This window comes from Neolamprologus multifasciatus, chromosome 8 (assembly GCF_963576455.1).
Source record: "Neolamprologus multifasciatus chromosome 8, fNeoMul1.2, whole genome shotgun sequence".
Taxonomy (NCBI): Eukaryota; Metazoa; Chordata; class Actinopteri; order Cichliformes; family Cichlidae; genus Neolamprologus; species Neolamprologus multifasciatus.
This window is the reverse complement of record NC_140446.1, coordinates 15,900,304-15,928,187: the sequence shown is the minus strand read 5'-3', so window position 1 is coordinate 15,928,187 and position 27,884 is coordinate 15,900,304. Positions and strand designations below refer to the sequence as shown.

General features: G+C 39.0%; 3 protein-coding genes and 1 pseudogene across 4 annotated transcripts in view; 2 read left to right on the top strand and 2 right to left on the bottom strand.

Annotated features, from left to right (window-relative positions):
• Positions 1-8,999, top strand: part of erbb2 (erb-b2 receptor tyrosine kinase 2) — a 28,742-nt gene extending 19,743 nt beyond the window's left edge. The window contains exons 20-27 of one of the 2 annotated variants that reach the window (XM_085170563.1): positions 57-242; positions 451-606; positions 699-774; positions 2,981-3,127; positions 3,301-3,398; positions 3,611-3,784; positions 5,085-5,469; positions 5,554-8,999. In XM_085170563.1, coding sequence (XP_085026689.1) covers positions 57-242; positions 451-606; positions 699-774; positions 2,981-3,127; positions 3,301-3,398; positions 3,611-3,784; positions 5,085-5,469; positions 5,554-5,903 — 1,572 coding nt within the window. In that variant the 3' untranslated portion in view covers positions 5,904-8,999. The remainder of the gene's footprint in view (positions 1-56; positions 243-450; positions 607-698; positions 775-2,980; positions 3,128-3,300; positions 3,399-3,610; positions 3,785-5,084; positions 5,470-5,553) is intronic. The other variant, XM_085170564.1, reaches the window with a different exon arrangement.
• Positions 9,000-11,548: 2,549 nt separating this feature from the next.
• Positions 11,549-12,394, top strand: LOC146512743 (P2Y purinoceptor 3-like). The gene has a single exon (XM_085171010.1). It carries the CDS (start codon positions 11,549-11,551, stop codon positions 12,392-12,394), a length of 846 nt encoding a protein of 281 aa, XP_085027136.1.
• Positions 12,395-14,244: 1,850 nt separating this feature from the next.
• On the bottom strand, positions 14,245-17,617 carry LOC146512742 (uncharacterized). The gene is made up of 2 exons (XM_085170568.1): positions 16,152-17,617; positions 14,245-16,012 (listed from the first exon to the last, which is right to left on the bottom strand). Exon 2 carries the CDS (start codon positions 15,231-15,233, stop codon positions 14,697-14,699), a length of 537 nt encoding a protein of 178 aa, XP_085026694.1. The 5' UTR covers positions 15,234-16,012; positions 16,152-17,617; the 3' UTR covers positions 14,245-14,696.
• Positions 17,618-21,857: 4,240 nt separating this feature from the next.
• On the bottom strand, positions 21,858-24,104 carry LOC146512741 (proteinase-activated receptor 3-like; annotated as a pseudogene).
• Positions 24,105-27,884: the final 3,780 nt, after the last annotated feature.

The window sequence follows — 27,884 nt, the reverse complement described above, 5'->3', positions numbered from 1 at the left end:
ACAGTGGACGGAAATGAAGTTCACACGCTCAGTACATCTGCTCTCTCTGCTTCCAGGAGGCATATGTGATGGCGGGCGTTGCCAGCCCGTACGTGTGTCGTCTCCTGGGGATTTGTCTCACCTCTACTGTGCAGCTGGTCACTCAGCTGATGCCGTACGGCTGCCTCCTCGACTACGTCAGAGAGAACAAGGACCGCATTGGTTCGCAGTTCCTACTCAACTGGTGTGTCCAGATTGCCAAGGTACAAAAACAGGAAACAAGGTGTTGCATTTCTGTTTTTATGCTAGTACTTGTGTGACCGCTTGCAGTGATATAAGCGGAAGTATATTTTGTTCATTTCTCTCTTATCTTACTTGTCTTTTCATATTTGATGTGGTTCCAGTTTGTTTATTTGTGGACACATGTAGGGTGATGGATCTGTGTGTTGGTGTATGTGTGTGTTGGTTTAGGGGATGAGTTACCTGGAGGAGGTTCGTTTGGTCCACAGAGATTTGGCAGCCCGCAATGTCCTGGTGAAGAACCCAAATCATGTGAAGATCACTGACTTTGGTCTGGCCCGTCTGCTCGATATAGACGAGACAGAGTATCACGCCGATGGTGGGAAGGTGAGATGGAAGCTGTGACTTGCAGAGCGTGTTCTCTGCGGGCGTTAAGGATTTTGTTTATTTAAAAATGCTCTGGAAATCTGTGTTTCCAGGTGCCAATCAAATGGATGGCCTTGGAGTCTATCCTGCACAGGAAGTTTACTCACCAGAGTGATGTATGGAGCTACGGTAGGCATCAACCAGGGCTAGGAATTTTAAATTTATCCTTTTCTTATGAATAAATCATCAGACAAATCTTATCAAATACATTGAAGATTAAATGTGAACCAAAATACATTTGCAAGCAAGTAAAGTAGGATTTTGATTAAAATGTGAATCCAGAAATGTTGTTTGCTGTTTGAGCCGAATCATATGGGTGGGACTTGCATATGCTGAGAGATTTAAGAAGCATCCCCATTGGCCAGTCTTAGTACTGGTTCATGTAGATGGCTTTTGTTTAACAATCTGTGGTTTTGTAGTGGCTTAAAAGGATCCAAATTAGCTGATAGAGGGTCACAAAAAAATGCAATTGGCATGAATGCCTGTTCAGACATAAAGTTTTTGCCGTTACTAAGCTAGGTCTTCTCCAAAGATTCCATTCCTTGTTGGCCAGCTAAGGATTTTGCCCACAGACAGTATAAAGCGAAAAAGGCTAGACAATTAATTTTGTCAAGGGGCCACATGAGAAATTGGGTCTGTTGTGTAGCAGCCAGTTGGCCCGGCCCTCCACAACAGTACTATTTCTCATGGACCCAGATTCTGGGTTGGAAAAATTAATCCAGTGCAAAGTCCCTTAAACCTGCAGTCTGTCTGAAGGCTATCAGATGGCAATAGCTGGTCACAAAAAGACTTCTGGTCCTGTAGAAGTCTATAGGAAAATGTAAACCGTTTCCTTCTGTTTTATGTTCTTTGTTTACCCATTTCAGGTTGCATTCGATAGTCTAGGCTGTGCTAACAAGTTAGTGCTAACTAGTTAGATGAGAGATGAAACGTTTCTCGCAAAGAATCAACTTTTTGGGATAGCCTAACTATTGTTTTACATCAAGCTAGTCATCTTAGCATAAGTGTGTAAAGTAGCATCTCTGCCTTAAAATCTTCCGCCACAATCCAGATACCTCAGGACTCGAATGTCGGAACTTTGAGAATGACATCACTCTCGAGTTGGCGCATTCCAGGAAAAGAGAGGAAAAACAGGACTTTTTTGGTTCTTAGCAAAGATAGAGCTGTTCAGGTATCACTAGCAATACAACATAATACTGCTTTCTTGTAAATAAAGACACAATCATGAATAGGACCTAATTGGTGCCCTGCGTATGGCTTATTTAGCAATTCGAAAACGGCCATCTTATATTGCTAACTCAGGATATGTTGGTCTGCTCTGACCTTTGGAAATCTGAGTTGAGGGGGCGTTCCACAAAAATCTTACTGTCTTCGAAGTTTTTAAACAGCTAGTTAGCACAGCCTAGAGTTATCTGTCCTAATTTCTGTTTTGTATCAAACTAGTTAGCTTAGCCATGTGTGTTGTAAGGTAGCATTTTTTCCTACGTGAAACACGAAAAAAAGAATCTAATAACACTAGCATTAACAATAAACTCGTCTCACATTTACATATAGGTAGTTATTACAGTCTAATGCTAAGTAGCGCTAAATAGCCTAACTTCCATTTTAAATTGAGCTAATTACATTAGCATAAAGGAGTGGTAAATTTGTAGAGTAGCATTTTGCTACATGCTACATTAAATAAAAACAAAAACACTTGTCCTAAGTGCCTTGACATAACTGCTGTTATGATTTGGCTCTATATAAATAAAACTGAATTGATCTTCGTCATCCTTTATTGCGGCTTGTCGGTGGTGTGAAAAGTACACTCATTGGCTAACAAGGTGTTCAGTTCATTTTTATTTCAAACATGAGCCTTCACAATCATTACAAAATATTATTCCATTATTTGTTTGAAAAGGAGTAGGCAGAAGTATTTACTTATTTGTCCCTACCCCCTCAAGTTTTACCTCTCATTCATTTAAATCTTTGTGTCAGGTGTCAATCACAACAGTTAGATCTACCCTGAAATTCTCATCAAAGGGTATGATGCATGATGTCACAGTATCTTTTATGCATAAATCCAGTTGAGACTGGCCAAGAGAGGTTCTTGTATGATTGAGTGATGGTCTCACCCATAGACTAAGCTTAACAGCAATCCAAACTGTTTAACTTAAATTTTAACCATAAATATATTTCTTAAAACATTTAGAGTTCAGTGTTTCCATAGTTTTTCTGTTTTTCTTGAATGCATAATGGTTTTAAAACTAACTTCATGCACAGATAACTTGGTTTAAATCCTTACAGGTGATTTGTATTTTAGAGTAAATGTTGCGGTGTTGTTATTTAATTGCAGGGGTAACTGTTTGGGAGCTGATGACATTTGGCTCTAAGCCCTACGACACGATTCCAGCAAGAGATATCCCAGAGGTTTTAGAGGGGGGCGAGCGGCTTCCCCAACCCCTTATCTGCACCATTGATGTCTACATGATCATGGTCAAATGTCAGTACCTGTCACTGCAGCAGTGATTTTCGCATTTTGTCTATGTTGTCAAGATTTAAGCATTTAATGTAGTTCCTGGTGAAAAATCTGATTTTTATACATGTTGTAGTTTATTTCCCCTTCTGTCAAAGGATTTAATGTTGTTGAAGTGTTAACCATTGTTTGGTTGGCAGGTTGGATGATTGATCCTGAGAGCAGGCCGAGATTCAAAGGCCTGGTCAATGATTTTAGTGCCATGGCTAGAGATCCTACTCGCTATGTAGTTATTCAGGTATGTAAATGTTTTACTCATGCTGTTAATATTTTACTGTGTGTGTGTGTGTGTGTGTGTGTGTGTATGTTATTTATCTAAAACTGCTACTTTTTACATGTGGTTACCTTTTAAAGAGTGACACTTTTAATGCCATCCTAATAGAATTAGAAATAGAATTCCTAGAATGTTTTGGGTTTTTTATCCTATGTTGTTCTTTCATCGTCTTTCAGAATGATGAAGAGATGAGCAAGTGCAGCCCAGTGGACAGTGAGTTTTACAGGATGCTTCTGAGGGAAGATGAAAATATTGGGGAAATGATGGATCCTGAGGAGTACCTGGTGCCAAATACAAGGAAAGGGGACGAGCCCCAGGCCAATGGACTATCCAGACACCAGTCATACAGGGTCAGTGGGGTGGGAGGGGGGTGGGTAATTTTGTCTTTGTCTATTTTATATAACTATATGTATCTATATCTATCATACATAGATAGATAGATAGATAGATAGATAGATAGATGTTCTTTTTGATTGGTCCATTTGCTGGCTTTAATCACAGACAGACAGAATTTACCTGTTATGTGATGACAGTTGTACATGTTGGCCCTTTGTGTGAATACCTTCAAGCATATGTCAGTTTTACATCTCAAGTTTTACTTGATAGATCCCCTTCCACTGAGCACCATTTGGCCAGCTGTGGCATTAAATTTCCATATTTCTATTAAATCTCAAATTTCACCAGCGCTATAACGTGTTACAGTAAATTTTTTGCATGTCAGAATGAGAAAACTATCTGCGTTGATGACTTTTTCTGCTTTCTGGCAAAGCTCCATCTGCAGTGTGTCAGTCGCAGACTTTCGAGTTAATCGAGTTAATAAATATCTGAAATTGACTCGGCTCGATTATGTGTTCTGCAGCAAAGTGCAGGTTCCAAACTGTGATTAATGTAGTGAACGACTTTAAGGGTAGGTGTCCTATATTCATGCAGCATTGTGGCTGCTTCTCTGTTGCTTATAACATTATACAAAGACGCCCTTTATAGCTACGGTTTCTAGCTATTAAAATTAGAAACTGTAACTCGCCTCTGTCAGTAATCGTGAGATCAAGAGGCTGATGCAAAGTCAAAATATTTCTAGGATTGCTTTTCTGTGAGTCTCCTGTAAAAACTCCCTTTATCTGATTGATTTCTGTTTTATTTCGTTAGTGGTAGTTTTCACTTTAAAACAGCATTTGGTTTTTGACTTAATAAAGATTTGGAAAATAATAAATGGACATGCACTACCACTGGCTTTCTTAGCTGGAGAAGGATACATTATTATCCCCACTGGGGATACAAATAATTTAGCAGAGGCAGGGACACGCAGACCAGAGGGTGGGAAATCCCCACCCACAGATCAGATCAGTCTAAGATAATTTCCCTAATTTATTCTGGAGTGACAGATGAGAAGTTTTTAAGAGAGTGTCCATCATTCAGCATGTGTGACATAAGAATTAAGAGTCCTGCTTTAATGTCTGTGTGTTTGAAAGAACTCATGAATTGTCTGTTTAATAAATGATTGAACCGATATGAACATATATTTGAGGATTTATATATATATTATATGAGCAGTAGGTACCTGATACTGTGTGAGAGTGCGACTTTTTCTGTGAACATGCTGTCATGTCATACATTCCTAATATCTTAAAGGGTGGTTGTTTTTCTTTCCAGCAGAGCAGAGATCATAGCTTAGATATGGACCCTTCCAACACTGCTGGGCCTCGAAACCTTCACTCCTCCCTGACTGGAATCAGCCACGCCCAGTACCCAACCTTAACGATGGGAGCGAGCGCCTCTAACAGTGTGTGGCCTCAGTATCCAATGCTGGCTCGCAGCACCTCAGCTGGAGGTCAGTCTGACTCTGTCTTCCTGGATGCACCTACAGACGGCCACTCCTTGGCACCAGCCAGCCCCGGACGCTACAGCAAAGACCCCACTTTCCCCAACGGGAGCAAGGATGACCTAGAAACCGATGGGTGGAATGGTTTTCCCCATCCTTATCTTCACCACTCACTACCCCGGCGGAGTCACGCCATTCAAAATCATCCCCTGCCAGGTGAGTCATGGTCTTCATAAAGAAGGAAATGTCCGTAACTCTGATTGTGTTCTGACTTTTCTGACCTGTTATTCACCTTCTCAGAGTACGTCAACCAGGAAATTCAGGATCTCAGGCCAGGGTTCCCTGAGCGGCCCAGCACACTGCCTCGAAAATCCAGAATAGACCGCCGCCTTCCTAACGGCCTAAGTTCAGGTCACAGTGTGGAAAACCCAGGGTATTTGATCCCAGGGAACTCCACCTCTCCGGCCTTTGACAACCCATACTATCTGGACCTCGGGCCCAAGGCGATTCCCGAGGCTGTGGCGGGGGACGGCCCAGCAGGACTAGAAAGCAACGGAGGAGTAACCAGACATATGAACGGTTTTGTGACACCGACTGCAGAAAATCCAGAATACTTAGGTTTAGCAGACACTTGGAGTGGGCATACTTGAGAATAGGGACGGTGAGACTATAAAGGAGACACAGACGGAGTCTCACTGAGGGAAACTGGAGAGTGGGAAGATGAACATTTACATAGCAAAAATAAGCGGAGCTGCGAACGTGCAACTGGAATCTTCTCACTCTGTCTGGAGAAGCAGCGGCATCCGAACTGATCGAGGTTGTCCCTAAATGCCACGTTATTAGTACCCAGTTGTAACACGCAGGGACTTAACACAGTGTAGCATTCAAGTGGTGCCTGTGGCACCATTTGTATTCATGTCTTCCTCTAAACAATCTGTGACTGTTAACTGCCAAAAAGAAGTTTTTTCTTCTTTTGTAAATAACACCATAAACAAAAGAGTTCAAGAAGGTTATCATGATTATTTTTTATGGTCATCTTCTTTTAAGTTGTTTAATATCTGTAGATTTTCCACTATATGTGAAGCTTTTTTATTTTCGTGCATTTCCTTCAGTTCCCTGTGGATATGCTACTGAGTGCAGCTGAACAGTGAAGAAAGATGTATAACACTTTTGACAAAGTGAGCCGTGATGTGCGTTGAAGATGATGCTTAGTATTCTGGTCAGTTTCTCACAGACCTGACGGGGGTCTCCAGCACTCTCAAAGCCATTTTGTTTTGGACAGAGAAGGCCCTGCAGCCCATCTGGCCTGTAGACATGCTCCCTGAAAGAAAGGCATCCTGTATGGAGAAGACAGAGGCATTGTGCCGCACTGATGTATGTCGTTGTTGGTGACCGTGGCTGTAGCTACTTTGTGGTACGAGTCATCAGCTATTGAGGTACGAGGAGACATTTTTAAGCTGCAGAAATGTCAAAAATAAATGGGAATAAGTGGTTAACTGTTCAGGGATTTTAGTTTTTCTGAGAAATATGGAGAACTACTGACTTTGAAGTCATAAAAAGAACACACTGTGTACATGTCAGACAACTCTGTGTGCACCCGCCAAGCGCAGTAAGCCTTTAGAGATTTTAGTGGCTTTTACAGTGCAAGAAAGCTATCAGTAAATATATCCCACAAGAAGTGAAGAATCTGCATAACGTATAGACATAGCCTATATTTGTGTGTGTGTGTGTGTGTGTGTGTGTCCATACAAGCAATCCACTAGACGCTGGAGTGGATTCTGTGGAGGCGTTGCATTTGAATAATCAATGCATGGCTCAAATTCCACTCACTGAGAGCTCACTGACATCCCAGTTAATAATAAGCAAGATTTTTTTTTTCTTCATGTTAACTGGTGTTGGGTTGAGGAGGCGGGGGTGGGGTGGAGTGGGGTGTCAAACTGAGTCAATGAAGTCATTGTCTGACCCTCGTGTCTTCGTCGGAAAGTCATCGCTCTCCGAACTCGCGCAGCCAGAGCGGCGACGTTTAAAAGGAAAGGAGTTGTAGTGGTTCACTGAGGCTTGTAATCCTGGAGCGGTCTTGAAATAAGCAGGCGAGGTCTCTCTCTCTTTTTTTTTCTTCCTTCTCTGCCTAGCATACTAAACCAAACCGCATCCACCTTACAACTACTACTGAGTTTGAGGCTCTTTTCACATGTATAAACTGTCCACATAATGGCTGGAGCAGGACATCAGTGAGACTTTGTTCTGAAATGAGCACTGCCCCCTTATTCATGTCAGTTTTACTCTGAAAGTCTTTGCGGTTCTTGTTTTTTGTCTTTTATTTTGACGTTCTCATACGGGTTGTGAAGAGTTTTGTTCCAGAATAAGATCTCTATTAAATATTACGCCTGATTTTTAAACTACAGTTTCTTACACACACACAAATGTATATACTGGATTTGTTTTAAACCCCTTAGCTATCATATTACACTAACCTGATTTAGAATTAAAGTTTTGAGTGAGGTTTTTTTTTTTTTTTTTTTTTTGTGGATATACAGTGTGGTGTTTTGGAATGAAAACCTTCATAGGTGTCATTGCGGTCATGTGGAAACCTCATATCTCCACTAAAAGATCTGATTAAGGTTTATTAGGAGCATTGGTCCTGTTTTATTTTTGTTAACCTAAACACTGATGTATACATTTGTATATAGTTCAGATTTTTAAGGAGGGCTGGAGCCTACCCCAGCTGCTGTGGAGATGGGACTGTAACCCGTGGATTGAACTCGTTCAGATCCACGGCCTGTGATATGACTGGTGACAGGTCCAGGGTGTACCCCTCTACAACAGTCAGGATAGGCTGCAGGCCCCACCACAACCAGAATTCCATAACCAGAAGAAAATTAATGGACTTTCTGGAAGATTTGGAAAGAGTTTGTGTTTATTTTAGATATTAAAACAAAAATCCTATAAAAGCAGGAGAATATGTTTTTGTTTGTTTGTTTTTTACCAAGCCGTAACGATGTGATAGCACCGCTCACAGATGTTCCTTCCTTGTTTATGAATGTATTATTTATCTGGTTGCCGTTAAACCACAATGATGGCACTCAAATAATGAACTGTATCTGGATGACTCCGACTGCAGAATCTCTCAGATGACGAGGTGAATGTCGTGCCTCAAAGCTTTTAGTCATAGTTGCTTTTCTGATTGGAAAAAGCTAAACGTACAGCACCAAATGGCAACAGCAGTTGCCTCAAACTTTGGTAAAGACTCGACAACAATACAGAGAAAACCCTAAAAATCAGACAAACCCCTATGAGCAAGTATTTGGTGACAGTGGGGAGGAAAAACTCCCTTTTAACAGGAAGAAAAGGCACAAAAATTTTTTTAGGCCTCATCCTGTTTTTTATAGTTAACTTAAAGCCTGTTGGTAAGTGTCCAGTGCAGCTGAAGCAAGAATCTGCATGTTTCATTGACAGGTTAACCAGAAAGGAAGGAACAGCTAACTAACCAGAGTGTGCTGAAGGTTTTGTAAAATTAAATATCTGTATGAATATACATTTGGAGAGAAATATATCTTTTGTACTTTGCATTTAAGCAGATTTATCTTTCTGTTGGTCAGTAAATCAGTGGTAGCTAATTTGAATACATTGATGCTCTGCTGTGGGCAGGGAGCAGAGCAAAGTTATTTCAAGAAGAAATGGTCGTTTTTTTTATATGGAAATGTTTGCGTAAGGCGAAACAATAAAACATTTAGAGTGAAAAACGAGTCTCCTCTGTATCCAGTTTATTTATGGACCCACATTGAACTGTGCAATCTGAACCAACATGTCAGGGGATCGAGAGTTAATAATAAGGGTGAAAAATGTCATTCAAACCCTTTTGTTGAAACATTGAATGCATTAAATTTGTCTATCAGCTCTAGAAATACTGAATGTTATTCACATGAGCTGTTCCTGCCACCTGGTGGTGGGGAGTGGAGCTGCTTTTGAGTCCCACAGGGACAGGAGCATTAAAAACTGAATAATTAATTTAAATTTGAGCTGTCTAAAGCAAACGTGGCATACTGGACCTGAGGTCTGCATTTTGGACTTTTACTGGTGAGCTTATGACCAAAACTAAAAGACGATGGTAAGTTAAGATGTTTATGCATGAGATATAGTGCAGTTACTTATGAGCTGATGAACATCACCTGGCAAAATGCAAAAACATTTATATTAAATGTTTCTTTAGTGACTTTCCTTTTTCCTGGTTATGTTGAGGAAATGTAAGCATTTTGTTCACACTTTATGGTCTTCAGGAAACTTTGCATATGTTGTGGCAAAGAAAAAACAAGGCTGTTACACACTAGAGTCTACCCTGACTGTCTGGTTTATACATGTGTAATTCTTCCATTTTTATTTGATTTATTTAAAAGTTTCTTGATACTAACTTTTCCTAGATTCTTAGAGCAATCTGGGAAATTGGTGGAAGCTCATTTGGCACACTGATGATACTGACTGTAAGCTAGTTTTTGGTTCTCGTGCATCACAGTGTGCTAATTAGGGTTTGACCTTTGACCTGGAGATGGATCAATTCTTTGTGGAGCTGAAGCTTACAGCCCTCTTAACCTTGCTGCACCACGGGGGACTATCATCCGTTAGATGTTATCGGTGGTATGTCAGAAGGTACCTCACTGCTCTTTTCTTTTGTGAAAAGGCAAACCCGAGTGGACACTGTAGAGGTTCTTGCCTTCTCCTTCCTCTTGCATTATGTTCTGCATAGAGGAGGACAATGGCTGCTCTCTTCTCCACTTAAGATTTCTTCCATTGTTTTCTTAGCTACCATCTTTTCTTCATAGTATGTTCAATTTCTCGTGTCTTCTGTACTCGAGTAGCATCAGTGTTTCCTAACCCTAACCCTAACCTTCTTTCTCAGCTGTTTTGTTCTAAATCTTTCTGCTCCATAGTAATAGATCGGATCACTCATTTTCTCTAGTTTATTCTCCAGCTCCTATTTTGGATTCAGGAGACAGACACCTTCTCTACTTTTAAGATTAGGCTTAAAATTTTCCTTTTTTCACACACCTAGAGTTAGGTCTGGATCAGGTGTGTCCTAATCCCAGATCCTACTATATTCATTTGGACTTGACATTCATAGTTTTGTTTGCTCAAGAAATTTGAAGATCAACAATTTTTAGTAGTTGTTATAATTCAGTCTATAATTTACCCTCTTGTAACTTTGCTTCTATTCTGTAGTGTTATATTAATACAGTACTATATTACCTGTGAACATAATCCAAGAAGTTAATCATTTCTCAGCACAAAGAAACTGGGAAGACGGTCAAGTAATATATAAACCGTAGAAGCATTGTTTTGGCTCAAAGATAAAAGGGTTTAATGGCAGTAGTTTTATTCTCGTTGTTAAATACATAAAAATAATTTAACCTTATAAGTATAATCAGGAAGCTCTACCTAAAATGTACCATTGAGGTAGAAAGTTAAACGGCTTCATGGTCCAACCACTTTCTGCAAGTCTTCTACCAACAGGAATCATTAAACATGGAGAAAGTACAGTCTTTTAAAGAGAGATGTAAACACATAAAAACCTCACTATAGCTGCAGGTAGGCCCGCTTTACTGCTTTTTAAAAATAATATATTATTTCTTGTTAGATTGCCTGCTTATGTTGTACATTTGTTCTTTGTGAAAATGCTTTTAATGCTTTTATTGTGCATCAGCTTTGACTCGTTCACAAAATTATGTTTTAATCTGCTACATCTTATCCAACTTTGATCACTCGAGAAAAGTTGATTAAGTTTGACCGACATGAGCTGTGACACTGGCACACAACGGCAAAAGTCACTGTATCCATGGACGAATAATGAAGAATAGTTATTTAAAGTAGTCTCCTAGGTAGGTCACACCCCCTGACTTCTGACCTTTAACTATACCATGTGAAAGAAAGCTTTTTTTTAAAGGTAGCCAGAGCATTTACTCTTGTTGCTGGTTAATAAATAGAAAACTAGTTCCTCTAATAACTGTTAAATCTGCAGGATCTAAGATCAGATGATTAGTCACTTAAAAAAATAATAAATCAGTCCATGCCAAGTTTGAAAAATGATCCTCGCTGTCACTTGCATATTCAAATAAGCATTTTCATAGGAGAAACAAATTGAGTGCATCTACACAAAATCATTCCCAATAATAAGAACGCATCGTGAAGGTAAGATGACTTTGAAACTGGAAAAGCAAGCGTCTTCAGATTTTTGTCTCCTCGGGAGAATCTCATTCATTTCTGTTTCATTTCAGGCGCAGACGATCAGTCTTACTGCTTCAAAATGCTCTCTCAGAATCTAACCTTCAACTCCAGCGAGCCTTTGGAGAGCAAGTGGGAACACTGCGGAGACGTAACACCAGGTATTATAGTCTGGGTGTTTTTCAGCGCTCTCTTCTTTCTGGTTGGATTTCCTGCATGTGCTGCTGTTCTCTGGAAGCTGTTTCAGAGACACAGAGCTGGAACCTCGATCACCCCTAATGATGTTTTCATGATCAACCTCACCGTCATGGACCTGGTCTTCCTATTTTTTGTCCCACTTGGCCTGACTAACTTCCTCCTGTGGCGCATCATGTCTTTCCAGAGCTTCATCAGTTTTCTCTATGCTCTAAACCTGGCTGGACGACCTCTTCTAACAGCATGCATCTGTCTGGACTGCTACATGGCTGTGTTCCATCCCATCGCCTACAGCACAAAGAAGAGTCTGACTCCCCGGGTCCTTATGGCTGCTGCTGCGTGGACTGCTACGATGGTTCAAGGGTCCATGTCCATAGTGGATCAAGATCTAAACCACAGTGCATGGGCCACGTTTGTGTACGTCATTGCGCTCCCCATAATTGTAATCTGTGTTGCTTCCATCCTCTGGACTCTGAAGAAGTCCTACCGCAGAGGGGGACACCTCCACCCCAGGAAGAAGAAGGCTCTCCAGATCATCACCAACAGCATGGTCATGACCATCACCTCATATTTCCCCCCAGTGCTGCTGTACGTCTTTGGGCATCTCATTGTCAGAGATGACCACGAATACGAGTGCGTCTTACCTGTCTTGATCATCCCGACAGCAGGAAGTGCAATCATGCCTTTGCTGTATTTGGACAATCTGGGGAGGTTGAATAATCTTTGCTGCTAGGAAGGATTTGCATATATAAAGGTGTAGTACAGGTCTGGCGCCATAAAAGCAGAATAGATTTATTTTATATTTAATCATTTTAAAATGATTAAAGCAGAAAATAATGGATTAAAAATAGAAGTTGCTGCAAAAATGGCAGAAGAATGAAGCAGAATAATAATTCAGCAGATAATATATAATATAAAATATAATTTTATGCATTTGAAGTTAATTGCACAGACATTAAAAATAACTTGAGTTGTTCCATCTTAGTGCACTCAATGCATGTATCATCCAGACTGTTTCAAAGAAGGAGAAAAGTTACTCCTCTCCACTGCTCACAGATGTAAAACACATATATCACATATAGCTTTTGATGCCTCTTGTTAATTTTACATTATTACTTTTCACATTGTTACAACTATATTCCATTTTTTAAAATAAATATCTATATATAAATATATATAAACGTATGGATGTACTTTGTTGTGAACTGGAGAAATGCACCTTTGGTTTCGCTCGTATATTTGAATAATGCAAATATATACAATTTCCCCCTCAATTTTCACATTACTTAACATGTTATTGTTTCCTACAGCTTCTGCACTGAGTTATGAAAACGATGTTTGCTTATACCTGCACACCTGTGTGAAGATGAGTGTCATGAAAGATGACCTGCCTGCCTTCAACATTTACATTTGTAACGTGATCATTCACCCGATGAAGCCCATGTAAATGAATCATGGAAAATAAGTTCTTGATTTCCCAAAGTTTTCCAGTCTATGGGCTTGTAAATGGAAGCAGGACCTTTTTCATACCTCTTTATTGGACTTTTTCATTCAATTTATCAGATTAAAATCTCAGTCTGAGATTCTAGTTTGTTTTTCTCTGATAGTATCTGTATCTAAAAGCTAATAAAGGTTTTATGTCACCAGATGTCACCAGATTCTCTGCCGTTTTACCACCTACAACTTTGTTCTAAAGTCTTGGGTTATTATTATTATTATTGTTCTAATTAACAATGAATAGAGTATATGTGCAGTGTATTAATGGAAACGACATTCAATTAAAAGTTCAGGTTCCCAAAATGTCACTATGTAAAATGTTGTTTAAGATCAGAATGCAATCATTTACAAATCTCATTAAACTCAATTGTATCCACAATGGAACATATGAAACATTTCAGATCTTTAACTGAGAAAATACATTGTTAAAATATCTTTTTAAAAAAGCTGGAGAAACATTTTTGAAATTATTTGGTTAACTGGTAACAGGTTGGTAACATGACTGGGTTTAAAAAAGAGCATCTTAGCGAGGCAGAGCTTCTTAAAGCAAAGATGAGTAGTGGTTTGCTAGTCTACTTAAAACTATCTCTACACATTGTGGAACAAATTTGGAATAATGTTACTGAATGTAAAATTGTGAAACTTTAATTTCTTATTAGTCACATGAGGTAATATCATCAAAAGAAGCTGAGAATCTGGAGAAATCTCTGTGCGCAGGGGACAAAGCCAAAACTCTATATTAGATCTTTGACCCTTGCAGCTGCATTAAAAACAGACTTGATTCTGTCATTGAAATCACAGCATGGGCTCAGCAACACTTCCAGAAATCACGGTTCACTGTGTTATCAGCAAATGGAGGTTAAAGCTCTGTCATGCAAAGCAAAAGCCACATGTGAACACGATCCAGAAACCCAGCTGTCGTCTCTGAGACAAAGCTTGTTTAAAATGGATTGACACCAAGTGGAAAACTCTTCTGTGCTCACACGAAGAGTGTCTGTCTTGCTTTTAGTGCTTTCAATGAATCAAAAGGTTTAAAAGCAAATCTTTCATTTTTACATGACAGGGCCATGTGTTACATGAGTTGATGCTAAAAATGGCCTCCTGTCCTAAAAATACTTAATTTTCTCAGTTTAAACAGTTGATATGGTTTCTGTGTTCTACTGTGAATTAAGTGTGGCTTTATAAGATTTGCAAATTGTTCTTATTTACATTTTACACAGTACATCAACTTTTCCAAAAATGGGTTGTATAAGAAGATGAAAGCTTTCTTCATTTGGTTTCCATTGTTGTTTTATTTCATTTTTTTCCACATAGAAGAGAAAAAAAGTACATATAGAATCACAGAAACCCACCCAATAGAGGTGGCTTGGGCACTTTCTATGATCTAAATGTGCACATGACACAAAAAAAACAGTCTGAATAGGGCTTATCTGTAAACTGAGCTGTTTTTAGTTTTGACTGTTTGAAAAAATGTTGTTTTCTTCTACAGGACTGATTTGACAAGAGAAAGGTGCAGAAATGATTAAAAGTGGCTTCAATTAGAACTTACACCGTCTAAGCCTTAGAAAATCGAATTTCCCAATATTATACAGGTAAAGCAGAGGCATGACAGCAGATCCCCAAGAGGATGAAAGGGTAACTAGATATTCTAAGATACATTGACGAATCGACAGCTTGGTGATCAGGTACCCCTCAACTGAAATAAGAACTACTGGAGGGAGGTAAGAGATGATGACCATGGTCAGGCTGAAGATGACAGTTTGAATGGCTCTTTTTTTCTTGGGATTGATGCTGTTTCTGCCAAAGTCAGACTTTATTAATGTATAGAAAATAAAACCATCACAGATAACAATTATGATAACAGCAATTAGATATGTCACAACAGGAAGCATGCTGTTAAATAAATTTGAAGAAAGCGAGTATGCAATCCCAGAGGCGATTGTGAGAGTCCAAACAATGCCAGCCATCACAACCCTGGGAGCCAGACCTTTCCTCTTGTGATAAGCAACTGGATGAACCACAGCCAGGTAACAGTCGAGACAGGTACAAGCCATCAGGAGCGGTCTTCCACACATATTTAACCCTTGTGATGTCCACGGGTCATTTTTGTCCTCTAAAGAAATCTTTTGCTATCAAAAATGTGTTTTTTATTCATTAAATGGTCTGAAAATAACAGAAGTTATTCATTACTATACTATGCGTGATTGGAATAAGTTTTAAGTAATTTGATTTATTTATGGGGTTTTTATTGGATTTTATAACAGCTGCTGTCCTCAGGGGTCAAAAATGACCCCAAAGTACAAAGTGTTGCAAAGAGCCGTATTTTCACAACATACTGCTTTCAAACATCTTTGATCTTGGATCACTGATGTGTGGGGTCAAGCACTGGTCATAACAACCAAAACAACAACAACAACAGGCAGCACAATGAGGAGGCAGGTGCTCTATATTCAATGAAAGTTTATTTACACAGCACCGAATCACAACAACAGTCGCATCAAAGTGCTTCGTATTGTAAGGTCGACCCTACAATAATACATACACAGAAAGTAGCTCACAAGCCTCCATTGCACTAGAGATTTGCATACTTTGATGAGCATACATTTTTTTACCATGTTGTGCAAAGCAATGACCAGCAGGACAAAGCACATATTGTCCTCTAGTATAATGAGGAGGGAGAATCAATGTTCAGGAAGATCCAGGGTTAGAAGATAATGAAAATATAGCCAATATTTAGAGCACATGTTAACCTTTCTCTGAAAAAGCACATCACCCACCTGCAGAAGTGGAAGAAGGCTATGAAGTGAAGGAAAGTGATGAAGAATCTGAACTATGTTCAAGTAGGTTCTCAGGCCTCCAGGGCTTGGTAGTCTGAGGAGCTTGGAAAGAAAGTGACTGGGCTTCTTGAAGTTTCTTGAATTTTCAGGATGTGAAACTGAAATAGAAGATGTGTCAGAGGACTGCACATCTTCTATTTTAATTATGATGAAGACAAAGAATCAAGCAGGAAAGAGGAGTCAGCTGAGACAGAGGAATATTTGCAGTAATGTGAGGAAACATTGATCTGGTCTTCTATCCTTCCAGTGTCAGACGATGCATGACTCTCTCATGGGCCTCAGAGAAAGACGATCTACCACAGTCCAAGCACATGTGCCAGGTCCCATACTCCTTCAGTTACTTTTCTACTCGAGTACTGAAAGCATTACACACAGTGTATTCTGCTTGTATTCTGCCTTTGAACGTTTACATGCCAATGGATGCATCAGAGACCAAGTTGGGGTTCAGTAACTTGCCCAAGGACACCTTGGTAAGAACTCCAGACTAGAGCACACAGAGATTGAACCAACAACCATCCAATCAGCAGATGACCTGCTCTACAGCCAACTCAATGACGAACAAGGAGGGACAACGAGAGAGGAAGAAAAATGGACCGAATGCAGCTGTAGGCGTATGTGTGTGTGTTGATTCTTACTGCCGAGCATCCAGTAGAGTCGCTACGGCCAGTTTATGACATCCTGAGTCTGGTAGAGTAGTTTTAAAGGTGACACAAGATTAATCATAGAAGCACAAAAAGGATATCATTTCTTGATAAAGACACAATAGATGATCATCGTTCATGACACAAACGTGCTCCCATTTGAGGTGTATGGAGCAAGTGGGCGTGTCTCCTGCTGTGATGTCAGACCCTGGTACTGATCTGACTGTATGAGCACCAAGTCCCCTTCAGAGGACTCTGTCCAACAGAACATCCAAGTAAACCAGGGATGAGATAAAAACATGGGCAGCATGTGATGCAGGTCCAGCTGTACATGGAACATGCTAGTGTACGATGGCAAACCGTCTCCTGCAGTCAGGACACGCCAGTTGTCCCTAACATTGCAGAAGGTTTCCAAAAGAAAACAATCACCTGTAACAACTTGTTTACTGTATATGACCCTTGGCCTGCAAGTGCAGAAAGAAAGCTGTCCATGATGGGACCAGTGCAGAGGAATAAACCTGAGCTTCCTCCTGATGGGACCAGTACAGAGGAATGAACCTGAGCTTCCTCCTGCACTTGGGTAAAACATGGACACGCCTTTGTTCTTGCTTCAGGCTCTCATGTGTTCACTCAGACTCATGCCCTGGTGTCCTATCATGCCAAAATATAGAAAACTGTCAGGTAATGAGTTGGAATAAAGTTGAATAAAACCTTGAAACACAGAGATGGATGATATTTTATACTTCTTGCTTTATAAACAGTCAAAGCAAACGGGGTCATTTTTGAGCCCAGAGGACAACAGATGTGATTATTTGCTGCCAGTAAAAAACTTTAAGTAGTTTAAAAACAGCTTCCTAAATTAACTTTGACATAAACCCGTCTGTGATCATCTGTTAAAGCAACCGACTCTGGTTGTGAAACGATAATCACGATAACTGATGATTTAATTTATTTTTTACCCAAAAACAAAGAAAAAAAATCATTTTTATGGAGGTTTTTATCAGACTTAAATTTGAAATGGAATAAAAAAAAATGTTTAAAAATGTTTGAATTAAGTTTTAATTAAAAGTGGGGGAAAAAATCGACTTCATATTAATTAAGTATCAATCAAACCAGATGGGGACATTTTTGACCCCTGAGGACCACAGGTGTGATTATGTGCTGCCATATAAAATTTATAAATGGTTCAAAAAAAACTTTCTCACTAAAGTTCAACATACAGCACTCTGTAGTTATTCAGATAGTCAAAATTATCTGAACATTTAAATATTTTATTTTCTCAATTTGTTTTTGCTCAAAAACACAGTGTACTTTATGTAAACAAGGTGTGGTGGCCCTAAAATGTAAAATGTTGGGTAAATTTTGTGTTAATGTGTTGGTCTTAAATAAAACTAAGGTGTAACACTGAATTGATTGACAATTTATAATTTATACTTGAAAAAACAGTCAAATGAAGTGGGGACATTTTTGACCCCTGAGGACCACAGGTGTTATTATGTGCTGCCATTTAAAATTTATAAACGCTTGAAAAAAAACTTTCTCACTAAAGTTCAACATACAGCACTCTTTAGTTAGACAAATAGTCAAAATTATCTAAACAATTAAATATTTTATTTTCTTGTTTTATTTACACTCGAAAACACAGTGTACTTTATGTAAACAAGGTGTGGTGGCCCTAAAATGTAAAATGTTGGGTAAATTTTGTGTTAATGTGTTGGTCTTAAGTAAAACTAAGATGTAACACTGAATTGATTGACAATTTATACTTTATACTTTAAAAAACAGTCAAATGAAGTGGGGACATTTTTGACCCCTGAGGACCACAGGTGTGATTATGTGCTGCCATTTAAAAAATTTAAATGGTTCAAAAAAAAATTCTCACTAAAGTTCAACATACAGCACTCTGTAGTTAGTCAGATAGTCAAAATTATCTAAACAATTAAATATTTAATTTTCTTGTTTTATTTTCGCTTAAAAAACAGGGTGTATTTTTTGTAAACAAGGTGTGGTGGCCCTAAAATGTAAAATGTTGGGTAAATTTTGTGTTAATGTGTTGGTCTTAAGTAAAACTAAGATGTAACACTGAATTGATTGACAATTTATACTTTATACTTTAAAAAACACTCAAATGAAGCGGGGACAGTTTTGACCCCTGATCACCCCAGTTGTATGGAAATCGGGGGGACATTATGAGGGTTAAGGCATCAACACCGTTCCAAACTGCTTCAAAGTCCCACCCCAGCCAAATGAAGTTATTTAGTATTCCAGGTGGAAGGAAGACAAAGAAGATAACATCCATGATCGAGAGGTTAAGTATGAACAACTCATTTGGTGAGAATGGATTTTTTCTCCTGTGTATTTTAAACATCTCCCAGAGGATGGCAACAGTGGAAGGAAAACCAAAAACAAAGCACAGTGCTGAGACAACATCCCAAGCATAAAAGGCTGGTTCAGTGCCATCATCGCAGGTTAAGTTAGACGTTTCAACTCCAGCCAGGGCAGAGCTGTTGGAGGGAGGCTTGTATCGAAGATGAAGTCCAAGCAGCATTATTGAACAGTGGCTAAAAGACCTGAAATATACAGTACAGCAATTATTTACTATATAGACATAGTTCAAATAAATAAATAAAATAAAGGAAAACTTTAAAATCAGAGTATAGCTTAAAGTTGAACTTCTCGTTCTATTGACTTCAGATAACTAGCAGAGTGTTAGTGTCGGTGTCACTACTAGTAGTGTGAGGAGATACATGGACCCTACAGAGGTTGCTCAGGTAGTCCAACCCCTCCCTGCAGAAGGTTTGCCGTGTCTCCCAGCATAGTCTCAAGAGCATAAAAATGCTGTAAGCAAGCACTTGGATTCTAAAAAACAAAAATGTGATGTGAAGTCTTTATATAATCAAACAAATGTGCAAAAGATGCTGAGACTCGGCATCTTTGGTCGGCAAACAACGGAAAATATACATAAAAATAATCATTATTAAACAAAAACGCAAACAAATGAGTACTGTACCTTGTTTTGAGGTTTTATGAAGGTGTTTGTGCTGAGGTCTTACTGTAATGGGCTGCCTGGACGTTTCAAACTCATCTTTAAACTGCTGTCTAAACATGTGTCCTGATTTCCTGACAGTGGAAATTTTGCAAATCATGTTAAAAAAAAGTGCAACGACTGAGGTCATGAGCTTTAAAGACCACAGAGAGAGACACAATGTGCCCAGCGGATCAGTGCTGGAGCAAGAGCTGAGATATTTTTCCTGTAGGTAAGAAGAAGTGAGCCAAAGTTCACACGTCATATGTGGATAGATTATTATTATTATTATTATTATTATTATTATTATTATTATTATTATTATTATTATTATTATTATTATTGTATAACATATAACACATATATATATGTATAATATACATACATACATATATACATATAATATAACATCAATGCGCTTACTGAGTGTATCACAGACTACATAACTTTCTGCACCGACTCCATTGTTCCAGCTCAGACTGTTCATTGTTACCCAAATAACAAGCCGTGCGTGACTAAGGACATCAAAGCCCTCCTCAACGACAAGAAGAGGGCTTTCAGAGGGGGCAATAAAGAGGAGTTGAGGAAGGTCCAGGTGTTACTAAAGGACAAGATCAGAGAGGCTAAGGGCAATTACAGGAGGAAGTTGGAGTGGAAACTCCAGCAGAACAGCATGAGAGAGGTGTGGAGGGGCATGAAGACCATCACTGGATTCAGGCCAACCAACAGCAGGGGAGCTGAGGGCGGTGAGAATAGAGCTAACGAGTTGAATCTGTTTTTCAATAGATGCGACATCACAGTGTCTGCTCACACCCCCACAACCTCACCTGTAGTCAGCCTGGAATCCAGAGCCACACCACTGTGCCAGCCTCTCTCTTCACATGGCGCTGTTGCCTCCTCTAAGATTCCTGACACCCCTCCCCCACCCATCACCTTCACTCAATACCAGGTTGAGATGCAAATGAGGAGACTTCACTCAGGCAAGTCTGCTGGACCAGACGGAGTGAGTCCCCGCATCCTCAAGGCCTGTGCCCCCCAGCTGTGTGGAGTCTTTCATAAAATGTTTATGCTGAGTCTGAGTCTGCAGAGGGTTCCAGTGCTGTGGAAGACATCATGCCTCGTCCCTATTCCAAAGACGCCACATCGCAGTGGCCCCCAGGATTACAGGTCCGTGGCACTGACCTCCCACATCATGAAGACCCTGGAAAGGTTCATCCTGGACGCCATCATCTACCTGCTCAATCGTGTCTACACCCATCTGGACCAGCCGGCGAGCACTGTGAGGGTCATGTTTTTCAACTTTTCCAGTGCTTTCAACACCATCAGGCTGACCCTCCTGGGTGATAAGTTAGCAGTGATGCAGGTGGATGCTTCTCTGGTGTCCTGGATTGTTGATTACCTGACTGGAAGACCACAATTTGTAGGTCTTCCACAGTGTGTGTCTGACAAGGTAATCAGCAACCAAGGAATTGATAGTGGACTTCAGGAAGACCAGGAAACACTTGACCCCTGTTTCAATCCAGGGGGTCAATGTGGACATTGTGGAGGACTATAAATGCCTTGGAGTAAACATTGACGATAAACTGGACTGGACTACAAACACCACAGCACTTTACAGAAAGGGCCAGAGTCGTCTCTATTTTTTGAGGCGACTGAGGTCCTTCCACATCTGCCAGAAAATGCTCAGGATTTTCTATGAGTCTGTTGTGGCCAGTGCGATCCTCTATGCTGTTGCATGCTGGGGGAGCAGGCTGAGGGTCACAGACGCCAACAGACTCAATAAACTGAACTGGGATGGAGCTGGACTCCCTCAAGGTGGTGTCGGAGAGGCGGATGTTGTCCAAGATAAAGACAATGTTGGATAACACCTCCCACCCACTCCATGACATGCTGGTCAGTCACAGGAGCACGTTCAGTGAGAGACTGAGATTACCGAAAAGCACCACTGAATGACACAGGAAATCATTCCTGCCTTAACACACTGTTTACTGCAACAGCTACACCCTTCTTGCACATGTTCTTCATTTTTCAGCTATTTAATAAGTGACTTTTATGTGTGTGTGTGTGTATATATATATATATATATATATATATATATATATATGCATTTATATATTGTGCTATTCGTAGTTAGTGTATTGTCTGTCTTTGTTAATGTTTTTTTATAATGGAGCACTGTAACAAAAAATTAGGGATCAATAAAGTATTGTGATGCTGATTCTGATTACATTAGCATGCCAGTATTTGTAAGTTAAAGAAACATACGCTTTCTTATTCTCTGTGGCTGAGCAAGATATTAAAACACAGCAGCATAGACAGACACACTTGATTTAAAAACTGCTGTTTGCAAATAAAAAAATCACCAAAATTAAATTTCAAAACACCTTCCCTCTGCATAATAACAGAAGAACATGCCTTGTTATTCTAGCTTGTTGGTCTACTGGGAGAAAAACCTCCTGAATTGCTTAATTAGAGTCATTATTGCCCACCTATTCTCTACTGTGGAGGAACTCAGTCATCAAGAATATATCAGCTTAAATACATAATACAGACATTCTCATTTTATTATTAACATCTGATAAAGCACACAGGTCCCAAACACAAGTCTTAACTGTACATTATTAAATGTATAGGTTTGTTTTCCCATGGTTTTGTTATTCCAACTTTTTTTCCTATTGGCTGAAATAAAATATTAGATCAAACATGTAACACACATAGAGAATTATATAAAAGGGAAGACCTGTAAATATGAAGTTAGAGAATCTTATAAACATTCGACAACAGGAGACAGATACACAGAAATACAGCTAGTAGTTTTGACTGTTTTTTTTCTTCTTCGTCTGTGTGACTCATTTCAAAAGGAACGGGTGGAAATAAATACTGATGCTTAAATTACAACTTGCAGCATCCAACTTTTAAAAAATCCAATTTTCCAGCATTATAAAGGTAGAGTAGGGGCATAGCAACAGATCCCAAAGTGGAGGTAACTGTAATAGGAATACCAATAGTACATATGAACATCTTGTCACTGGGCATCAGAGGTCCCCCGATTGAAAAGAGAAGTATTGGAGGAAGGTAAGAGATGACTACCATGACTAGGCTGAAGATGACAGTGTGAATGGCTCTTTGCTTCTGGGGGTGGATGTTGTTTCTGCCAGGGCCAGACTTTTTCAGTGTATGGATGATGAAACTATCACAGATAACAATTATTACAAAGGCAATTAAAAATACCACAACTGGAAACATGCTGTAGTACAACTTGTAGACAAGAAAGTATGCAATCCCAGATGCGATTGTGAGAGTCCAAACAATGCCAGCCATCACAACCCTGGGAGCCAGACCTTTCCTCTTATGGTAAACGACTGGATGAACCACAGCCAGGTAACAGTCGAGACAGGTACAAGCCATCAGGAGCGGTCTTCCAGATGAATTTAAGGCATAAACACTGTTCCAAACTGCTTCAAAGTCCCAATACATCCAAATGAAATGATTCATTATTCCAGGTGGAATGAAAACCAAGAAGATAGCATCCATGGTGGAGAGGTTAAGTACGAAAAAGTCATTAGGTGATAACGATGTACTTCTCCTGCATATTTTAAACATCTCCCAGAGGACTGCAACAGTGGCAGGAAAACCAAAAACAAAGCACAGCACTGAACAAAAAGCCCAAGCATACATGTTTGATTTAACACCATCACACTGGAAAAGTCGAACTTTTCCCACACAAATTCAGATGGAGCAGAGCTGTTGGACACAAGCTTGTATTGAGGATATATCTCTAGCAACATTGCTGAGCAGAGCAGTTGAGAGAAAAGATGAAAGATCAGCGAGATAGAGGTCAGAGAAGTATTTGCAGTGACGTTCTAGTGTTATGTGCTTTCTGGACAAATGCATCAAACGTTTTGGCACTGCTGCATATAAATGTGGCCAAGCATCCATCAAATTAATGATGTGGTGTTAGTGGAGGTTTTGCAAATCATCTTGGAAAAAAAAGCAAAGCTACATCACCCAGGAGATATAGACAGAAAGACAAAAGACATAGTTGGGCTGGCATAATGATTCAACAACAATACCAACAATAGAGTGAAGAATTGCTTGCGGTTTTGTGAATTTGTTGGCCTCTTTGGCACCAAAGTTCACCATGTTCGTTTAGTATAGCATGCTAACATATTACACCTTCCTGGTAGCAATTCATGATACAGTGATTTATGGTGTTTTTTGTTTATTTCGTATATATTCACCACGTCGTTCTTTTTAATTCAAAAACAGATTTTCAGGATCTTTTAATACATACCAGAACAGCTGAGCAATGCCATAACTGGTTGTCTTAAAGGATATGAAAAACAATATACAATTAAGTGTTTTTAACTAGTGAGTACATTTTGACTGTGAGTGACTGGTGACCTATCAAGAGCATACCCCACTTTTCACCCTCTGACAGCCAGTGACTCCAACACAACCTTTACCCTGATAAGATAAGATACCTTTATTAGTCCCCCCCTGTGGGAAATTAATTTTGTTACAACAGAAAGTTGACCATGCAAAGTTACAGTAGCAAAAATTAAGAAAAAATCACTGGAATAGGATAATAAGAATAAGATCCTGTACACAATAGAATAGAATAAAATACTATATACAATAGAATAGAATAAAAATACTATTAAACAACAGAATAAAATACAATGTTGTCAGAAAAAGGGAATCGGACTTAGTGTTATTGCTATTGCACATGTGTGGATGTGTGTGTTTGGTCAGCTGAGAAGTCCTTGTTGTGGAGTCTGACAGCAGTAGGAAGGAAAGACCTCCGTCCCACATCGTGGGTGCCGCAGCCTGCCACTGAAGGAGCTGCTCAGTGCTGTCAGAGTCTCCTGGATGGGGTGGGAGATGTTTTCCAACAGGGATGACAGCTTAGCCACCATTCTCCCATCGCTCACTCCAGAGGGCATCCTAGAACAGAGCTGGCCCTCCAGATCAGACGGAGAAAAATTCATGACAGACTGAATGATCTCTTTAGCATTTAATTAATTAATAGTTGATGTTGCATGTTATGGTTTTTTAAGTAACCAAAACAAATTTGGTAACCTGTAAGTAAAATGGGATGTACTGTAATGTTTGTATTGTGTTCTTTATATGTAACTATGTCCCTGTGTAAGAAAGGGAGAGCAACACCTCCTGTTTTTACTATGTAAAACACACAACACAAATAATTGCACTAACTCCAACTAATGTATAATTACAATGAAAGAAGCATAGGTTGAGATAACCTATAACACAACCCCTAATCCTGATATTTATATTTATAGTTAAATTGTAAGAATACCTTTTTTCTCACAGCTCCCTTGTCCAAATCACACTGAGTTTTTCTAGTAGTACAAATTGTGTATTTAATATACTACTTTCTGTTGTGTAGTGAAAGGTCGGAGAACTGTATGTTCTCTTTCATTGCAACCAATCTAATGACATGCTAATAACAATTTTTTAAAAAGCCATATTCTATAACACATGCCGACCGAAGGTTTTAATCAAAACTATAGGTCTACCACAGATCTATGACAAATTCCAGCCAGGAGCTGAGTAAATACTGAATGTCAAATGTATTTGGAAGTGATGCAAATATAATCCGAATTTGCACACAGTGTTTTGTAAACTCCCACAGAAGCATGCATGAGGACTGGGCAAACAAATGTTTCGGGTGTTAGCTGGTGGAAAAAATAGCAATGCTGTCAGTGCTGACAAATAATCCTACGCATACTGTTAAGGGTCCTCCAAGTTCACTTTCAAATGATAAAATAAATTGTTGTGTTCTGGTGAAATTTACTAATGTGTTCGTGAAGGCGTAGAAACATCTGGATCTTTTAGTAGAGTAGGTATCACAACAACAAATGGGAGATAGCTCCCTCAGGTTCATTCAAGGAACTGCTCTGTTAAGGAATTTCTTTTATTTGGGTTTTATTTGAAGGAAGTGAGATTGATGATTCATTTACATTTTATTACTAACTCCAACACGACTATATTTTAATGTGATCAACTTGCTTATTTTTCAGTAATGTAATGTAACATATAGTTAACAGCACTACCTGTTTAAATCGCACGAGAATCAAAGCTCTCTTTCTGAAACACTCCTTTCTGAGTCGTTTTGTTCTTTCCTGCAGTAATTGCAAATACCCCTGTTGGTCCTTGAAAGCAGCACTAGCCGCCTCCGTGACATTATTTTTGTCCTCCGGTCGCCGCCTATGGAACGCCAGGACTGCCATAATGAATTAATTAAATACACCATTAAATAATTAATTAAATGTGGCAATATTATGAACTAGTGATGGGATTTCCGGCTCTTTTTAGAAAACCGGCTCTTTCGGTTCGGCTCACTAAAAAGAGCCCGCTCTTTCGGCTCCGAACCGGCACTTCAGGTTGTTTTGTTGCTTTAATTAATTTATTATTAACAATAATATAAAATTATGCACAAAAGGAATTACTAATGTAAAAAAAGTGGTTTTATTTAGATATGTTTATATATAAATATATGCGCTGGCCCCTAGAGACAAATCACGTACAAACTCCAAAACACATTTCTAGCATTAACTGAACTTCCAAAACAAAGCTACCTAGATCACTTAAATTACACAATTGAAAGCATATGTGTATTGTTTGTGTATTTATACACAAGCACTCATATATATTCAAATAATTTTTTTTAAAAAAAGTTCGTTTACCTGTTACTACCACACACCAAATTCGGTCGTTGGCTTGTGTAGCCACTAGGTAACAAAAGCTCAACACTGGGCCTAGCATCCTGGAGCACTTCTGTTGTCTTTTGAACATGTTTTTGAGTTTTTACGTGCTTCTGAGTTTTTACGTGTTTTGAAGTTTGTACATGCTTTATCTGTAGGGGCCACCGTAAATATACTTTTATTTATTCACTCCACATAAAATGTAATAAATAAATCATATAATACAAAAACCAACTATTCACATTTCAACTTTTAACTATTTAAATTTTCAGCTTTTTTCCTTTTAAACAAATTTAAAGTGAAACAACACAAAACACTGCAAACCACAACACAATTCAATACAAATTAAAATATGAAAACAAAAAGAACATGCACATTCTCTGTCATATGGGCCTACATGAATAAACTTTCTGAATCCTTTATCATCTGCAACTGAAAATAGTTGTGGATGATTAGTATACCTTTCTAATGTAACGTTGTTGTCCTTGGCTCTCTTTCTCTCTCTCTCCCTCCTGCTCTGTCCCTGTGCTACTGCGTGTAACTACCGCCCCTCCCCCTTTGCCCAGCGCAAAGCACAAGGCTGCAAGTGGAAAAAAAGTGCGAGAGAGGGCTCGCGATAAGGAGTCGGCTCGCGTCGTTCACATCAAAGAACCGGCTCTAAGAGCCATTTCGTTCGCAACCGACACATCACTAGAAAGTAGCTGTTTATATCATAATTGTTTTAATAGTCTAGCCTAATATAGGAAATGTCTGAATATTATTGGAAATCTATACATTATCCACACCTGGCGAAGTGTTAATGGTTAAACAAGTTCGCACTGATTGTATATTTTTATTATTTAGTGCTGAGTAAAAAAAAAAAACTTTATCCACGTTTATTTCTTTATATTTTGCTTTTTGGGGGTGATCGTTATATTGCTCTTTAGCAATAGCTCTCTTGAGGCTAATACTCAAAGTATTTATTTGGGAACTGGCTGCTTTTTCCACTCCTGTGTTTCCTCCTTCATGTTTTATTTATTTATCTATTTTTTTAGTTTAAGCCAATTAACACTGAACTCTGAATAAATTACGCATTAAAAAACGCCTGACTCATGACTCATGGGATGAAACTGTTCTGTCAGCACATAACAGGTAACTTAGCAAAGAACCAATTTTAAATTGTATCTTTAGACCGTTATTATCACTTTTGTACCTATTTCTGAATTTGAATTTCTGTAAAATTCCAAAGAAACAGTTTGACAGGAATTAAGTGGTATTTATGCACCAACAAAGTGATTCCTAAAGAGCTGTTAACTAAAAACCTGGTATAATTTGGCATTGTTTGCAGTGTTTCCTTAAAAAATGTGAGGACAAGTGGATGACAAAAAAATTGTATTACTGATATTAATGGTATTATTAAGAAAAAAAATATCAAGAGCAGATGAAGAGTGTCTGAAAGTAATGTGCTTAAGAAATAAAGAAAAAAATCAGCAAAGACCTGCCACGGGACCGGAGA